An 18,178-nucleotide genomic window follows, 5' to 3' on the forward strand; every position below is an offset into this window, starting at 1 on the left:
GTGTATGAAAATTGGATGACAAAAAGCCCTTTAAATAGACTAGGAAATTGCCAGAATACGGCTGGCAGGCCGTATGGCAGGCCGTATGGTGGCCCGTATTTGGCAGCCCGTTTCTTGGGGGCATTTGCAGGATCGTTTGGTAGGCCGTACCTCATACTGGAAGGCCGTATGGCAGCCCGTATGGCAGGCCGTTTCTGGTGCTGGTCAGGCTTTGATTCACTGGATCGTAACTTGATTTCTTGTCTTTCACCGTTTTCGTTCTAGAATCTTCGTTTTAGCTCCGTTTCTCTTGATTCTTTTTGCATCGTCTTCGTAATTACTTTATCTACAAACTCAACTGAAAAAGCGATTATTTTGCCGACAAAGTTTTGAACTTTATGCTTTTGGGACTCAATATCGGGGGTAAAAACATGACTTTTTAGCAGATGTCAAATATCCCACACTTAGACTTTGCTTGTCCTCAAGCAAACTTCTAAACTTACAACAGCGAGGACTTTAATTCGTAGTGATCAAGTTGTTTTTGTTTCACAATACAGAAGAGTGGAAACTTAGTTTTTATTCTTTTTGCTATTCTCGAATCTTTTCCGCAAGCATGAGAGGAGGTTACATAATTGAGGCTATCTCACTCGGGTCACTCATTTCACTAAATTGTTTAGGGTGCCCTATAGTTCTAAGAAATGAAGTCACTCTTAGTCAGTCATGCTTACATTCTTCGTCATAGGCTTGATCAAGACTCAAATCTCCATCACTTATTTGCGAGAATTTTCGGTTATCGAATCAACTTGAATTGTGAAGAGATGGGGATTTGGAAGTTTCTAGAGTGCGAATCTTTTCTCACTTTTCTGCCAGGAGAAGAACGCTGCCAGGAGTTTCTTTCCTCGAATCTTTTCTGATTCTGCTCCTTTTCTCAGAACCTTTATTCATAGAGACTTTCCTCTAGTTTTTTTTTTTTTTTTTTTTTTTTTTTTTTTTTTTTTTGCTTTTCTCTTCGAGGTCTCCTTTTGGCGATCTTCTTTGATAATTTTCTTGGATGCTCGAGTTTTTCTCTTGCGATTTTGTAGAGGGTTTTCCGAAAAAGAATGATTTAGTCGGGATTTATTTATTTATGAAACGGATAAATAAGAAAAAGGTGAATGGACTTGTGGAGTGAAAATGGAAACGGAGATGTGTAGCGGAGGTTGTTTTTGTCTTCACGAATAGCTGAGGTTTTATCCTAGTCATCCTCGTCAAAATGTGTGATTCCGAAATGTAGATCAAGAGCAAGTTCTGATTCCGAGATGTTAACATCGGCGCGCTCGACGGAAATATAGTGAAGCACTAAAAATGAGTGCTTATAAAGCCTTATTTGGGGGTGCCTGAATTGTGCCTTTCGTTATGCAATGCTCTATTGAAAATTTGAAATATTAATTTTGATTTTCGCAAAAAGTTTTCAACCTTTTTTTACCCTTTTTGTCTATTTTGTAGCAAAAACTTTTTGATCTTTTATAGAATTTTATCATCCTTAGCGTTTTATAATTCGGAAAGTTTTAAATTTTGTGAAAAACTTGAGGATTTTACAAGAATCATTATGTGCAACATTTGCTATCCCACACTTTAAAATAACATTGTCCTCAATGTTAAGGATACGGAGTATCCCACACTTTAGGTTTTAAAAGAGGCGTTGTGTTATTAAAAGTTTATGTTGGTGGGGTTGCCAATCCCACACTTAGTTTTTAAAGTGGTATAGTATTTTGCGTATATTCTATTGAAAAGGTGATGAAGACGTAGTACTCCCCTATGGTTTCAGGACGTGTAGTCGGATAGCGCGCTGATTATGGATTCTTCAATTCTTGTGTCGACGTCATCCTCGTTCAAAGCGTCCTTGCTCCAAGTTATGTTTCCATCTCGTATGGTCTCGATCGTCGTTTGTTTTGTGACGTTTTATTCATGCAATATTTATTCTAAAAGAAACCATACATACTAAAACATAAAGATAGTTATGCCCGGAACCGGGCGTACAAAAATAAGATAATATAGCATAAGTGATAATATTAATGTTCCAAAATAAACATGGTTACGGCTGAGGTGGTGGGTACGGAGGAGAATAGATTACGCTGGTGCGGGGCCTGGCTGGGTTTCTCAATCTAGACTGACCCTCGCTGGTCATTTCCTCGTCCATGGCAAACTGATTTGCTAACTCCTCAGTGTTCATGCCCGAGGATATTCTAAACTCTATTTCATCTGATTGCGCAATTAACCCAGTAATTGATGATGTGCTCGTGTAAACCATCGGCTCTGTCTGCCAACCCACTCCTTTCTGCAAATCTCTGCCCCTACCCCACTGCTGGTTAACATCCATACCATCAATGCCCTGTACAATCCCCGCAGTCGTCTGTCGGCGCAATGCCTGATCCCATACTAACTTCTGAGCCTCAGTAGATGTGTTAACGTTAACGTTCATGGGGTCGGTGTTGAACAGGGTGTCGACAAAACTCCCGGCCCCGGTGTTCTGTGGAGGTGGCGGTGGAGGTGTAGACGTGATAACTGTACGCTACGTGTAGTGATGTATAGGTGGAGGTGGAGGTCCTGAAAACTGGTGGCTTGGGCCTGCTCCTCTGGGATCACGGTGGGATTCTAGTATTGGGTACTCATGAGGGTATGGCGAAACGTGGAGATGTCTGCCTGCATAGTGAGCAAAATGATCCAAATTCTGCAGAATCGCATGTTGGGCAAACCAACTCTCGTGCCCGGGTAGATCCCCCATGTGGTACTGGTATGGCGGATACCGTGGCCGATCACCCTCCCCAACTGATGAGTGCCGGCGGGTGTCAGTGGGCCGTCCATGTGCTGTGGGATCATCCTCATCCCTCGATTCCTGAGAACCTCGCCGCCTACTACCGTCCCGTGTCCTCGTATCAGGTCTGAATCCCTGTACTCTCACCCCTGGCACTGTTCGATCTTCAGAACCAGGTATTTCTGGGTTTGCCTGAATGATTAACTGCTCACCCTCAACGCGAATGTAATTCCAGTAGCTCAACAGCTTATACCCTATTTCCTCTGACATGGCCCCGGTCCTATAGTTAAACCGTTCTACACTTCCCAAAACACGCATTCCGCAAAGCAGCTTAGTAACAACGCCCCCTAAAACCTGCACAACCGTTCTTGCCGAATTCTTCTCATTAGTGAGAGCCTGGGCCAGGAAATGTGCTACCTTCATATTTTGGTTATGTATCATGGCGTGCATCAGGCGCATGTCGCCAATCGTAACAACACGGCCATGTTTGGCTTTAGGGTGGAGGGTTTTGGTGATTATGTGGTGGAGGATTCGGTGTACGGGGTTGGTGAATTTGGATGCCTTTTTACCCGATTGCCATGGCCCATTATCGGTGGTGTACTCTTGCCAGAAAGCTTGGTGATTTATGTTATTCAAGGTGGTGTATCCCCTCTTGAATATCGACCGGGTGAGCTGTGACGATTTATACAACTTCAAGTGTTTCGCAAACCGTGCGAGAGTCAGGTGATATGTGTGGTTTTGGTGTCGGAAATGGATACACTCCTGTTCATTATAATCTTCCTGATCAACATCCGAATCGAAACTCCAGGTAGCCATAAATTTTGCATATGGTTCATTGTATGTCGTCTCATTTAACTCAAACAATTGTTTCCATGCCCGGTGTGTTCTACCCTCAGCTTGAAAGGTCAAGATTGCTTTGAGCTCATCGGCCCATTCACATTGTTCCAAGATCGTCCAATTGATATATTTGTTACCCGCTTTAAGCCGGTTGATCCAAACTCTCATAAACGGCTCATTATCAGCCGGGTTTTCTTGCCCGCGAAGAAAATGGGGCAACTCATATTCATTTGGTAAACGATTAGCCATCTGCAAAAATCAAGTAACATAGATTATGTTCCAAAAATTAAGACTTAGAATCCAAAAATGCCTATATTTTTCGAAAACAATTCGAAATGAGGGCTTTAAAAATGGCATTTTCCAAAATCCTGTTATAGTAAAATATGGTCCAAATTACCACAAACAACATTTAAACGAACTATAAACTTACTTTTAAACAAAATTCAAAGTGTACCCGTGATTACAATAAATATTGCTAAAAAAATAATAATTATAGCAAGTTAGTCGTAATAAGCAATTTTGAACCAAATGTGATGATTTTTAAGCATACAATTATTCTAATGATCATTTTTGATTACCTTAAATATTTTTAATCACCAAACTCGAGCTATAACATCCTAAAGTCAAAGATTAAAGCCGTTTGACCGAAAAATATTTATTTTGTTCAAAACGTACAAAATAAGGAAAATCAAAGAGTAAGCTACATTTTCACGAGCAAATCAATGATATCCTCATTTGAACTAGTTTTAAAAACGTTTTAACTATAGGAAAAACCGTAGTCCTAATTACGTGTAGTTTGACCAAAATATCAAAATTAAGCAAACAAGCATACTTTGTTTCAAAATCAGTTTCTAAACATTCCTAATGAATCACTAAGCCTAACTAAGCTAGCAAAACATCAAATTTCCAAAAATTTCATCAAATTCTACCCTAAAACCTCAACTAGTGAATCGAGAGCCAAAAACTATCCAAAATGCCTCAATCAAGCCTAAAAACTAACACAAAGTAATCACATTATCTATCTAAACATAAAGGAATCCAAAATTGGGTCACAAACAAAGTTTTTCTAAAAAGTCAAAAATTTGTCTTTTAAAGAAAATTCGAATTTTAACCAAGAAAGAGTACCTTTTATGCCAAATTGATGATGGAATCGAGTTTAGGAGGCACGAGAGAATAAGATTTGAGCTTCGATTTATTGAAAATGGTTGAGTTTTGAGGTTTGTGTGGTGGTGTGTGTGTGCATCGAAGGGGAGCCAGGAGGGAGGAAGAAGAACAAAAAAAAAAAAAGGAGAAAGGAAAGAAAAAGGAAAAAGAACTTGGCCCGTGTGGCGCGCGGCCTTATTTCCCCTACTGACTTGCACAATAATTTTTTTTGGATTTTAAAATTTAAAAGGGTTTTAATAAAAAATTTTCTCGTATTTTAATCCGGTTATTTTTATATCTAACTAAAATAAAAAGACAAAAGACAAATAAACGAAGTAAAATTAACATTTTTTAATTTTTATTAAAAACACAAATTACACAGGTTCTACAACTAAATTCCAGAAATGACGCGGAAAGAAAGACAAGTTTAAAGCTTCTTTGAACATCCAGAGTAAATTAGCGGAGTGTACTGAAAATATTTCGAAATCACTTAACATCTTGCACTCGCGCTTCTGTAAACCTCTGATATCGTTCATAAGTTTAACCAAAGCCCTTTTAACTTTCTTAGTGTTCGAAATTCCATCCCTTGGCCCAGTATCTCTATAATTAAGTTCGAAAAGAAGTTTTGCAACTGTGTCTTGAAATAAAAGATCTTCCGCGCAGTCAGGATCACCGATAGTAAATTTAAAGTTTGTAGATATTTCCCGAATGATCTTCCTTTGCGGAGTTGTAAATGGAAATTTTGACATAGTGAGGATTTGCACGAGTTCTGAATATATTTCCTTTCTTTTTGAGAAGAAATTCTGATGTATTCTTTCCTCGGTAGAATCCGAAAAAGCTTCAATTAATCTTTTGATGAGAAATGAGGCTGGATCAAAGTAGAAGAAATCTCGATTTCCATATTTTGAAATAGGGTTAGGTTGCTTGCTTTCAATCCAAAATTCTAATTCAGAGATCATTGCCGAGACATAACGGTTTATGTGAATTGGAGAAACTTCCTTATTGGTGAAGTGAGAGAGAAAACTGACGAATGACTTTAAATCGAATTTGAAATTAATTTCTGCATCCCGATACTTGATGAAAAGGTCATCCCCACATTCTTTTAACAGTTGTGAAGAGAACGAGTCTGAGAACGCAGCTCTTTTAACAGATTGATTTGAAATGTTGAAAACGGGAAGTCTGAGGAATATCGGTGCCTAATGAATTCTCTATAGACATCTAACCTTCTGCTAGAATTTAACAGATTTCCAATAAACGGAGCTTTTGTTTTATTAGGGTTTCGTATCTCTTTAGGATCGAACAAGTCTGGATAATTGAAAATAGTTGGATATTCTTCCCGTAGTTCATCTTCCATAATCAGGAATTTGTTAGGACTGAGCCTCCCTTTTGGATTGTGAAGAGGGTCGAATCCTGGTTCATTTGAGTAAAACTTATCCAAAAGCAATGAAATCTCTAAGTCAGATGAAATTATCCGGCTTCTTGGACTACAAGGATCAAGAACTAAGTCTTGATGAGACTCATCAGAGTTTAGATTTGTTTTAAGTTTATAAAGAAAAACTTCGCCGGTTTCCGAAGTTGTGGGAGAGCAACTGCCATTCGCATTTTCTTCGTAGTCGGTTAAGTTTGAACTGGAAACTACAGAAATTAAAACCATAATTAATATTTTGTTTTTATAATTTGAAAAGGGTTTACTATAATGGCGACTTTAAATCCTATACCGAAAAACTCTCTGCTTGTTAAGCATGTGTGATTCTTGTCAATTTATCTTTGAAACAAATGGCCAGGCAGACAACGGAGAGGCAAGATCCTTTTGGTTCCAATATAATTGGAGGCTGTTCGAAAAATCCAACAACCAAGTCCGTGTATAATTGTCTTTCTTAGACACCACTCAAGAATCTCAGATATCTTGATAGAATCAACGGTTACCTTAACAGACAGAAAATAAGTCCCCGACAGCGGCGCCAAAAAATTACCTCCCCCGTGATATGGCCGAAACAGACGGTTTTATCTGCGCGGTGTCGTTAGGCCGCGACGCGTCAGAGTCAGCTACCGCGTGGGCGAGTAATGGTTTTATTATTTATATTTAGCTGGGGTTCCTAGCATAACTCACCGACTTGTCTTCCTTTTAACGAGTAAGTGGTAAATATAACTCAGGTACGTATTTTTGTATGTTTGCTCAGTAATGTGGGACAAAAGTGCCTATATAGTTAACCCTAGTGACAAGAGGTGATAGGTTAAGATTGACTAAATAGAATAGTAATTTGACTATAAAAGTAAAGAAAGATAGGTATGAAGAATAGAATCCTGAAGGGGAATTATTGCAAGAGTTTAACTTCCTAGGATAAACACTAAACCTCAATCAACTGGGCTGTGAACCTAACTGATTTGTCACTAAGAGTTTAAGCCTTGAAGATTCTGACTAAGACGGATATCCCTACTCCCAACGTTAACCTAAAGGGTTTAAACGACCTTATGGATAGAATCCTAGGTACATGAACAAAGTGGTATACCCAATAAAGGAAAGTCTCAGCTTTTCTTAATCCTAGTTGGTATAACTAAAGTAATATCCTACCACTTAATCACTATGCTATGCCTTAACATTAACAGATGTGCAATCTTAGATATTCTAAGGTGCTGCTAACTGGGATAGAAGTCTCTCCTTTTGCGATCACTTATTCAACCCCGGATCATCTTACAATATCACAAGAACATTGCTTCTGATGCGAATCATGCTTTTGAGTAGGCTAGTGTTCACTGAACTCTCTATTGCTAGCTCTAATCACAACCTAAATGGGCAGCTCTTCTGTGACGAATAAATGGTTATTCGTACGTAGGTACTATATCCCTATTGTGACGTTAAGCACACATAACTACTTACCTTGTATCATAGGGTTGATCAGGTCCTAATACTAGGTTATAGCCACGTGAATAAGCGGAAAAGGGTGATCCGTAAATTAAACTTCTAACCCGTCAAGGTTTCAGCATAACAATATGATAAGTCTCAGATAAAATATTCAACATATGATAAACAATTGTAACAGATAGATAATCATGCAAAGTGAAAGCAACTCAAGATAATAACTTTATTAAATTAAGGAAAGCGTTCACCGTTTACAGACGAGATCTGGACCATTACAAGTGCTGACAACCTCTAAACCGCTCCTATTACAATCTTCGGCGTTCGCCTCCGGGTACTTAATTTCCCGCTCGGAGGTGAGAAGGCCTTGAAAGCTCTAGTGGGAGAAAGTTTATTGTAGTGAGAGAGTGAAGAGAGGTGTGTGGAAATTGGATGACAAAAAGCCCTTTAAATAGACTAAGAAATTGCCAGAATACGGCTGGCAGGCCGTATGGCAGGCCGCATGGTGGCCAGTATTTGGCAGCCCGTTTGATTGGCAGCCCGTTTCTTGGGGGCGTTTGCTGGGCCGTTTGGCAGGCCGTACCCCATACTGGCAGGCCGTATGGCAGCCCGTATGGCAGGCCGTTTCTGGTGCTGGTCAGGCTTTGATTCACTTGATCGTAACTTGATTTCTTGTCTTTCACCGTTTTCGTTCTATAATCTTCGTTTTAGCTCCGTTTCTCTTGATTCTTTTTGCATCGTCTTCGTAATTACTTTATCTACAAATTCAACCGAAAAAGCGATTATTTTGCCGACAAAGTTTTGAACTTTATGCTTTTGGGACTCAATATCGGAGGTAAAAACATGACTTTTTAGCCGATATCACGTTATATATATATATATATATATATATATATATATATATATATATATATATATATATATATATATGATAAATATCTCATGTGCCCCACTTGTATTAGACAACAAGGGTTAAATTCTTTGATTGTCAAAAAGAAAACAGGAACCTATAATGCTATCTATTATCAATCGTGCATGAAAGAAAACAAACAAAAATAGTAACAATTAATACAAGTGAGTGTCATGGTTTTCAAAAGATAAAAGAAAAGCAGATTGATTGTGATGATAGTGGGGTTTTGGTGTGGGTCTTGTGTTTAAAAGAAGGAATTAATAAGAAGAAGACAAATGATAATTTCTCTTTTATTTGATGTGTAAAGTGTCAACATGTGATAACTTGTACATAATAATTTTATAGATAATGGACTTCATAATTAATGATGATGATTGATGATATGGTGTTTGGTTATTGAGAAAAGGAAATAAAATGGGGTGACAATTATTGTATGATGGTTGCTTGTGTTTTATCGAATAGCAGAGAAAGAATAACAATTATATATGCTAAGTTTCAAGGTTAACATATGAGAAAAATATATAATGCTTGTTTCTAATACCAATCCCAACATGAAATCAAAAAGAAATACTATTAGTTTAACTGTCACTACTCTATGATTTTATAATAAGATATTTTTTCCAGATTTACTAACAGTAGTATTTTTCAAAAAAATAAAAATAAATAACAAATATTAAAAGAAAATTCTTACAACTTGAATCTAAATAGTGACTAGAAATAGATACGAATCTAGTGATGTTGAAATTCAATTTAATCATTTATTATATATTTTTATTTATCATTTTATTTTTAAATAAATTATTTTTATATCTTTCAAAAGATATCAGTTGCAATTATTAACTTTATTATTACTAATCTTCAAAATTTTCTAGTGATAAATTAACACATATAAAAAATAATATGTTCTTAAAAAAAAGAATTTGCGTAGAAAAATCATTGAATTTAATAAATGGTTGTTAAGTATTTAACGAAAAAAGTCGGGTTATTTCTTCTTTTTACATCATTTTTTTTCTGTTACTAGTTTTTATCAGTGATATATCGTAGAGTACATTCGTCAAAATTGAGATTATTTTAGTTACATTACGATTTCATAGATGAAAATCTGAATCACCGAGATGATCTTGAAGTCCTATGTTAACTTTCACATGCATAAACTCAACAGATTCATCATTACATTCGACGGTGTGAGTTTATTCATCGTATCTACCAGGAAGTTCATTGAAATATGTATATTACAGATTTCAGTGTATTATATTTATATCTACCGTACACATCAACTAACTTAACACTCAACTTCGAATCATCAATAATCAATAACATATCTTAAAAGTTGATGTTAATTACATTCGACGGTGGTGGTGTTGTTGTTGTTTATAGCCTGGCAAAAGTTTTCTTTGATTGCATTCTGCAAATAAGGGCACGTTTTGCAAGCAGATTTTGAGCTTTTAAGAGCTTTTAGCTTATAGCTTTATGAAAAAACTCATATCTAATAAAAAGTTCTGTTTGATTAAAAGAGCTGAAAGCTTTTACACGGAGGAAAAAAAACTAGAAACTAAAAGCTAATAGAACATTATAACTAACGTTGTGAAAAAGCTCATAGTTTTTTGTCATTTATTCTTTATTTTAAAAGTTCCAACTACTCTACCAAATATCTAAATACATATAAAAAAGTTAACAGCTACCGACTAACAGTATGAAATTATCATCTAATTTTGCCTAAAATACCCAAGAAAAGACGGAAACCAAAATTGTCAAATAACAATTTCACCGGTGAATACCTCTAGCATTTTTTTTTTAAAATCTTCATTGCCATTATTTTACACTCAAATGCAGACCACTCTTTATGGTGGAAAATGGCTGCTTTAGTTTTTCTTATTCAAAAAGCCAGCTGTTTGATTCATATATCATACTCGTACTGAAAAATGCTATTTGCATACTTGACTAACTTGCGACTACCCTTACCAGTTACCACTACACAGGGTTGCAGAACTGAAATTACCGGGTGAGTACTCAGAGAGGACTTGGTCAAACTTACTTAAACTCGGTCAAAATTCAGCCAAAACTCGAAATTACTCTGAAAATCGTCCATAACTAGGGATTACTCGGAAAATCGGTAGAAGTCAAACTGGGTCAACATCCGGGTACTCCCCAGGTTGCCGAGTTCCGTAAAATGTCCTAACCGAGTACTCACAGGGTAGCGATTTTTGCAACCTTACCACAAGTAAATGGATCGAAATAAATATAGTTTTGGGCTGCAGGTCTGGAATTTGGCAACATAAACCAACATAAAACACCCAAATTAGACCAAAATAGTTCCATTAAATAAAGGTTTGATAGATCCACTTAATAATTAATGAGTAGAATGAAAAACAACCCACAAACACTTGGTAAATTTTCCAGCATCATCAGAGCGGCAAAATTTTACTCCACAAGCACTTAAACATTGCACCATAACACAGTTTTATACTTCATCATCATCTTCACATTCTGTCTTCCCTCCTTCTAGGGGCGCACGTGATGATCTCATCGACTCTTAGAATCATTTCAGCAGCCTCGGTTGCAGAGAGCAATACACCCTGCTTCACCTTAAACGCCTCTGATATTCCAAGCTCTGACATATCTCCAACCTGTGTAACAGATACAAGATACCATTATTACATAACATTATACATATAGGTGGCAACTTTGACCCATTTAATAGAAAATGAATCGACTCGGGTTATGTTTCATCTCTCGTGTCACAAAACTAAGCAAAAAATGGCTAAAAGAAAGACATGTTGGGCACCAGAGCAGACTTTTAATTGAAAAGACACCAGATTAAGTTTTACTTAAAAATGCTTTGCCTATTATCCAAAAAAATACTCTGTATATAACACTATGGTCACCATATTTCATAATATTGCAATCTTCAAAAGACTAAAGAAGAAACTTAAATCGATTGTTTACTTGTATTGTATGCCAAATATGGTGACAAAACTTGTATTATCAAAAGGTGCTCAAGACCAACACAACCACCCGGCCAGTACAAGAAACTACCCGTTTGTACAGGCTACCAAACTTAAAAATTGCTCATTTTGCAACCTCTACCAAATAAAAAAAATATAGTAAAAAAAAAAAAAAACTGTGTAACCATTAACATAACTAGAGCACACTGATTCACGAAAAAAAGTCTAAGCAACAAGTCATTATAAAAACAGATTACATATAGATCTGAAAAGGTATAATGACACACAATTAAATCTCTGGTACATTTTTCAAATTACATATTATATTAAAGAATTGAATAATGTAAGTATCTAAATCACAATCTTTAGGATGACAAAGCTCATAAGCATTAAAATATACTACCAATTTTTTGATTCAATCATTCAAAATAAGTTAACGCCTTGATTACATCTTCAAAAATTCATGTTCCCACTTATTTAAAAAGTGTGTTTTACTTACAGATCCAGTAATCACATCGATCCCTGCATTGCTGTTTTCTTTATGGTGTTCAGCACGAAGTTGAGCAATTAACTCAGCACTATCCAACCCAGCATTGTCAGCAATGGTTGTCGGGATTGCAAGCAGAGCCCGTGAGAAAGCATCAATAGCGTGAGATTTTTTCCCGGGTGTTTTTCGGGCCAACTCATCAACGGCTTTTGCCATCACCATTTCAGGCCATCCACCACCAAGAAGAACCCTACTATCGTTTACGGTCTGTGACAGCACACATAAAGCATCATGCAAAGATCTTTCCGCTTCATCAAGAACATGGAAACTGCAAACATATTTCAAGTCCACACAATGAAAACCAGAAATATAAGTCGAATCAAGCATCATTTAATGATGGTATTAATCCAATTACTACTTTTTAGGAACCAGCAATCCGATTTACCAAAGTCCGAGTAACTAATTGGTCAACATCAGTCAATGGGTCAAAATCAGATTTAATTGGTCAAAGTCAGATTTAGTCAGTCAAAATCGGTCAAGATTAATATTGGTCAACATTTTGATATGAATTTAGATTAGAATATTTGAGTTCTTGAACAAATGAAGATTATCCTTATGTTTCTAGACAATTATGTTAACGTTTATGTTTATGGTATATTTACACATAATTTTAAATTTATTAATTAAATGTATAAAAAGTCCAATCCAATTACTCCCCAGTTGCCGATTACTCCCTTAAAAGTTCCGACTGAGTACCACATGACTAGCGATTTTTACAACCTTGATGGTAAAAAAAAAAAAAAAAAAAAAAAAAAAAAAAGAATTATAAGAATCATTTTGGTTCTATATTTGAAAATTGTCCACCCAACGCTAATAACACAGAAGTATGTATTTCATTACGGTATTTCAATGATAAGGACAAAATAGTTTATTTATTAGTGCTGGACTTTATCAAGTGATTATATTTTTTCAGTTGAGCGTTATCGGGAGAGGCACAGAGTTGGTTTACCTCTCGAAAGTAACCAATAATCTACGGTTAAATTATCTCTCGAATATATGTTGCACTTGTTTGGTTAATTATATATGGTTAGGCTTCGTCTTAAACTCCGATTCGTAATGGAAAAAAGATAAAACTATAAGGCTGCTAAATCATACCTTGCGCCTCTTAAAACGATGGTACACGCTTGACCCATTTCAACACCTGAAAAATGGATCAATTTGTCCTCACCAATCATAATTTCCTCAATAAGTTTGCAGTGCCCAAGTTTAACAGACTCTGGATTATCGAAAGTAGATGCAATTTCACCACCAGTAACTAAAGCCAAACGCTCAATACCATCAAAATCAGCATGTTCTATTGCTAGAATTCCTGCATCTGCAAACAGCTCTTCTGGAAAATTGTAGATCAACTGTCGGTTAACAAAGCAGTTAATACCATGACCAATTATCTTCTGCACTTTCTCCCTCATTTTTTCTTTTTCGGCTCCTTCGATTTGAGCAACTTTAGCCATTGAGTCAACACGAACCCGTGCTCCATAGATTTTGACTTTGTCGGTATCCATAGCTGTATTTGCAACCAAAATGTTTGCATTTTCTATCCGTTTTGGTTGGCCAAGACCAATCTTTTTGTCTAGAATAAACCTGAATAAGCAACGTACAAACACAACTTGTTACAAATTATATATGAAAGGGGTAAGAATTACAAAATATGAAGATAAAAACAAAGGAAAAATGTGAATGAATGACATCTAACTCACCCTTCATCCAAAAACGAATCCTTTAGTGACCCTCCGGCCTTCTTGATGATCTGGATTGACTCTAAATTTGTGCTGCCCTGCACATAAAAAGATTTATAAAAAAAAAATATATTAAAAAAAAAAAAAAAAAAAAAAGTGTCAAAGAGAAAGATGCAACTTTATCATGACATCACATACACTTCTTAGTTCAATAGAAACCCCCATAAGTACCACACACACACACACACACACACACACACACACAAACTATTATCCCTATCAAGTCTAGAAACACATCAGACAATCAGAAAAAAATGCATCATCAATGGTTATGGTCTTTGTATAACAGAACACAATATAAAAATGCATCATCAATGGTCTTTGTATAATAGAACACAATTAAAAAACTAGCATAAAATGCAGATTAAGAACAAACTATTTTTCTTCCATAACGTGCACCTAAAAGTACTCACTTTTAGTCTCATTACGGCATCAACAGCCAATGTGGCAAAATGTTCCTTGTCCTGTGAAAGAATTTTAGAGCTCAATGTGGTCATTGCAATCTTCATTAAGTCTGACCTAAACTTTTCTGCATGAAAAAAACGATACCATTAGCATGCAGTATTACATTTCAATTGAATGAAAAAAAAAAAAGTGCAACAAACAAATGTTAAGTTTATTGGAGTTTTTTAGTGCATTATAGTGCAGATAACATTGTATGCTTATAATTTACTGTTGGTAAATAATTATTGAACGGTAAAGTGACATGATGTATTAAACCTAAAGCTTTAACATAGTAACAATTAAGTTAACAATCCGAACCTGCATCTTCTTTATTATCTTTGACCCTTTCCAACAATGCACTTCGAGCACAGTCAGCAGCCATACGGTAACCTAACAATAAGAGCAAACATGACATACATACAGATACATAAGCAAAAAACGAGAACATAGCAGATACTCAAATATATAGTGATATGCTCATAAGATAATGAGAAAATGACACCAAAAAAAAAAAAAAAAAAAAAAAAAGGAAGAAGAAGATGCAAACAAAAACTGATAAGCAAACACGAGGCTAGTGGGGTTTCATTTGTAGTTGTATAAAAAAGGATTCAGAATAAGGACATGAGCTTAAAAATGATTAACTGAACATTCACATGAACATCTGATTACCATATTCAGCATACAAGTTCTAAACATACATTATAACGTAGTAGATCGAAACACACCTGATATTATAGTCATTGGATGAATTTTTGTGGCTACCAACTTCTCAGCCTCCCTTAAAAGTTCCCCAGCCAAAACAACCACTGAAGTAGTCCCATCACCCACTTCATCATCTTGTACTTTTGAAATGTCTAATCATAAAATTAAGGAATCTAAACAACAAATCATTTTATTCTATCTGAAAGTCCCAAACATATTTATCTTTTTTCCAATACATTTAAGCCAAAAATATAGAAGTATTATTTCAAGGATACCAATGAGGACCTTAGCAGCAGGGTTATCAATATGAAGAGATTTTAAAATAGTTGCACCATCATTTGTTACTGTGACGCTATGTCCTCTACCTGTTGACTGTAATATTTTGTCCTGCATATTTTGAACGGTCAAATTAATTAGCTAGCCGAAATAAGTAAAGTAACTAATTGCCTGTTTTACACCAAATTTAGAAAAGAGACTAACCATTCCCTTTGGCCCTAAGGTCGTCTTTACCAAGTCGGCAATTGCCATGGCTCCAACAAACGATGCCTGAACCACATATAAACTTAAAAAGAAGAAAAAAAGATGTTTTCCATTGGTAGATAGGATAATAGTTGAAAACTACATAAATCGGTTTTCAGAGATCTAGTTACAAAATTTGAAAAATGAATTCTTTTTTCTATAAAACTTCTGCCTTAAAAAATGTCTTTTGAGTTTTCGACTCGAGATAATTTGTTTAAACGAGTGTCAAATCTATCATCTAAACAGCTCGTACATATTATATTCCTAAATCAGCACAATGAACAGTCTAATAACAAGTATTGGTTTTTGTCAGTAAACATTTCAATTTCATTTTCAGTTTTCCATACATATAAAAAGGAAGAGATGAATTTCAAACCAAACACCGACATTCAAACACTTAAATTATACATATATGCGCGCACAAAGAACACTAACCATTCGGGCTCGTTCACCCTTTTCTTCAGTAGCTTCATCTTTAAATAGTCTTTGCGCCTGAAACACCAACCAAATATTAAATTTTAAGAAACTGTAAAAAACAGATAATTATAATTCAATAGCTTACAAGGTTTAATTTACATACCGCCATATAGCTGATATAGCTAGACTGAATCCAATTGGTCGAATGATAATGTTACCACTATAATCACACATAACATCGCAAAGAAACAATAAATCAGTACAGAAATGGTATTTTCTTCATTTTAGTTTTTTTTTAATATTAATAATACATCACATGTAACTGGTGTTTAAGCTAACGTAGCAACAGTGTAAATTGACATGTAATCGAAACAGGAGATCAAATGTATACAAATCTGCTAATTAAAAGTTAGATGCGTAAAATTAAGAGGTTTAAGATAGGATAGTACAATATATGTATAAGTATATTAAGTGTAGATTAGATAAAACACTTGAAACCCTAAAAATGAGAGTAGAAGTGATGAAGACTTACAGTGATCGGAAAATAAAATAGAGAAAAGCAACGGCCGAAGAAACCAGAAACAAATGAGTTTCAGACGGCGGCGCAGAAATGAAAGGATTAATGAAAAAAATATGAATATGAATACTATTCAGAAAGGGGTATTTTGGTCACATCAAGTGTGAAGTTACGGAGGAGTAGTTCCGTCACATAACACCGTTGTCAATGATGACGGACTTCTCTCATAATTGACTCAAGTTTTTTTTACAACAATGAGGTTCCTTAAGACCATTCCTAACGCTAGCTAACCCACGTCGTGGGTGCCCTTTGTGTCATTTTTAATAGAAAAGTAGTATGGTTATTTGTACTACATTGGTAGATGAAAGAAAAGAGGAGTAACAACTTTGAATATAAAATGAAGTTGTCCTACATAGGTGGGAGGAAGAAATTAGAGGTGGATAACTTGGTTAGTTGGTTATAAAAGAAGGGCTAAGTTAGAGTTGTCTATGTCATTATAACAATTTGTGATATAGTGTATTTCTCTCTTTGGAGGCTCATGGTTTTTCTCCTGTTTTGAAGTTTTCACGTTAAATTCTTGTGTTGTGGATTGTTCTTATTTCTTTACTGTTATTGTTGGCCTGGGAGGTGAAAATTAGTGAGGTCGTAATTTCCCAACACCCACGTGGCTGCAACCAACGCCACCTTGGCTAGCTGCCCTAGTGCAGCGTGGCTTTAGGAGAGAGAGGATTGAGTCGTTGGATTCCAACGACATTGGTAATGGGACTTTTCTAGTCACGGGGACACATGGTGGGTTCGTTCCTGTTGGCTGTAAATTTTGGACTGTTTGAATAAAAAAATTCATATATAAATATATATTACTGTTGTGAAAATCAAATTTGAATGACAACTGACAACGTTACAACGACTATATCTTTCAAATATAAATTAGACATCCCCGTTTCCACATTTTTCACAAATCAATCTCATTTTTCTCAAAATATTACTTTCAAAAAGTTTGTGAAGATGATTCACCCATTTTTTATTTTAACTATTGTATTGATCATGCTATATATCATCACTCTTGTTAATCTACCACCTGGGGAATCTTAATTTATTCTACAATGTCATTGGGTTTTTATTGTTTGTAATTCTACCGTGTTTCTGTATTTCGCTACTTGTTGATATAAATGGATTCTAATATATCTTGTTGTTTGTTTTAATTTTTGATAATAGAAAATGTCGAATTTAAAATGGCTTAAATTTGCTCCTTTATAATCAAGTGGAAATAACTACTTGCCATGGGTTATGAATGTGGAAAAACATCTCGAATCAATCGGTATTTGAGAAACCCTAAATGAAAATAACAATTGTAAATGAGAGTTGAACTTGTATCATCCATCACATGGTTCGTAATCAACTGAAACTTAATATATTAATTAATTTAACCAAGGTACGTTAAATCTACAAATATTTAATTCAACAATGTGTTTTCAAAAATGTTTGAAAAGCGTAGAAGTGAGAATGCAAATGTGGGGGCGGGTGAGAAAGCTCCAATTGACAATGGGCAAACAAAACTAATCCAACATTCAACAAACGAATGAAAATGGCACCGTAAAGGTGACGATGATTGTTGCCACAAAGTGGGGGAGATAATAGTTAGCAGTGATGAGTTGTTGTAGTTTTTGAATCTTCATGGTACTCGAGATCGGCTTTGGTGATGTAAAGATGTTTTTGCTTGCATCGTTTAATAGGCATAGTCATATTTGTTCATAGGATAGTCGTAATTTAGTATGGTTTGTAGTTGTTTGATCAATGTTGGTGTATCATTTGTATTAGCGTATAGATCAAT

General features: G+C 35.6%; 1 protein-coding gene across 1 annotated transcript; it reads right to left on the minus strand.

The window, feature by feature from the left end:
* Positions 1-10,819: 10,819 nt before the first annotated feature.
* LOC139898612 (T-complex protein 1 subunit beta) lies at positions 10,820-15,906 on the minus strand. Its single transcript, XM_071881367.1, has 10 exons — positions 15,849-15,906; positions 15,375-15,440; positions 15,170-15,281; positions 14,918-15,046; positions 14,511-14,582; positions 14,162-14,277; positions 13,710-13,786; positions 13,108-13,593; positions 11,965-12,280; positions 10,820-11,147 (listed from the first exon to the last, which is right to left on the minus strand). The coding sequence occupies exons 1-10, from the start codon at positions 15,849-15,851 to the stop codon at positions 11,001-11,003; spliced, it is 1,524 nt and encodes a 507-aa protein (XP_071737468.1). The 5' UTR covers positions 15,852-15,906; the 3' UTR covers positions 10,820-11,000.
* Between the last annotated feature and the right edge of the window lie 2,272 nt (positions 15,907-18,178).

This window comes from Rutidosis leptorrhynchoides, chromosome 3 (assembly GCF_046630445.1).
Source record: "Rutidosis leptorrhynchoides isolate AG116_Rl617_1_P2 chromosome 3, CSIRO_AGI_Rlap_v1, whole genome shotgun sequence".
Taxonomy (NCBI): Eukaryota; Viridiplantae; Streptophyta; class Magnoliopsida; order Asterales; family Asteraceae; genus Rutidosis; species Rutidosis leptorrhynchoides.

What these genes read in the sequence shown, in the direction of transcription:
- LOC139898612 (XM_071881367.1), bottom strand. An exon ending in TCCAATGACTATAATATCAG is followed by an intron (nt 14,583 to 14,917) that starts GTGTGTTTCGAT and finishes TCTTATTGTTAG; the next exon opens with GTTACCGTATGGCTGCTGAC. An exon ending in GATTCGTTTTTGGATGAAGG is followed by an intron (nt 13,594 to 13,709) that starts GTGAGTTAGATG and finishes TTGCTTATTCAG; the next exon opens with GTTTATTCTAGACAAAAAGA.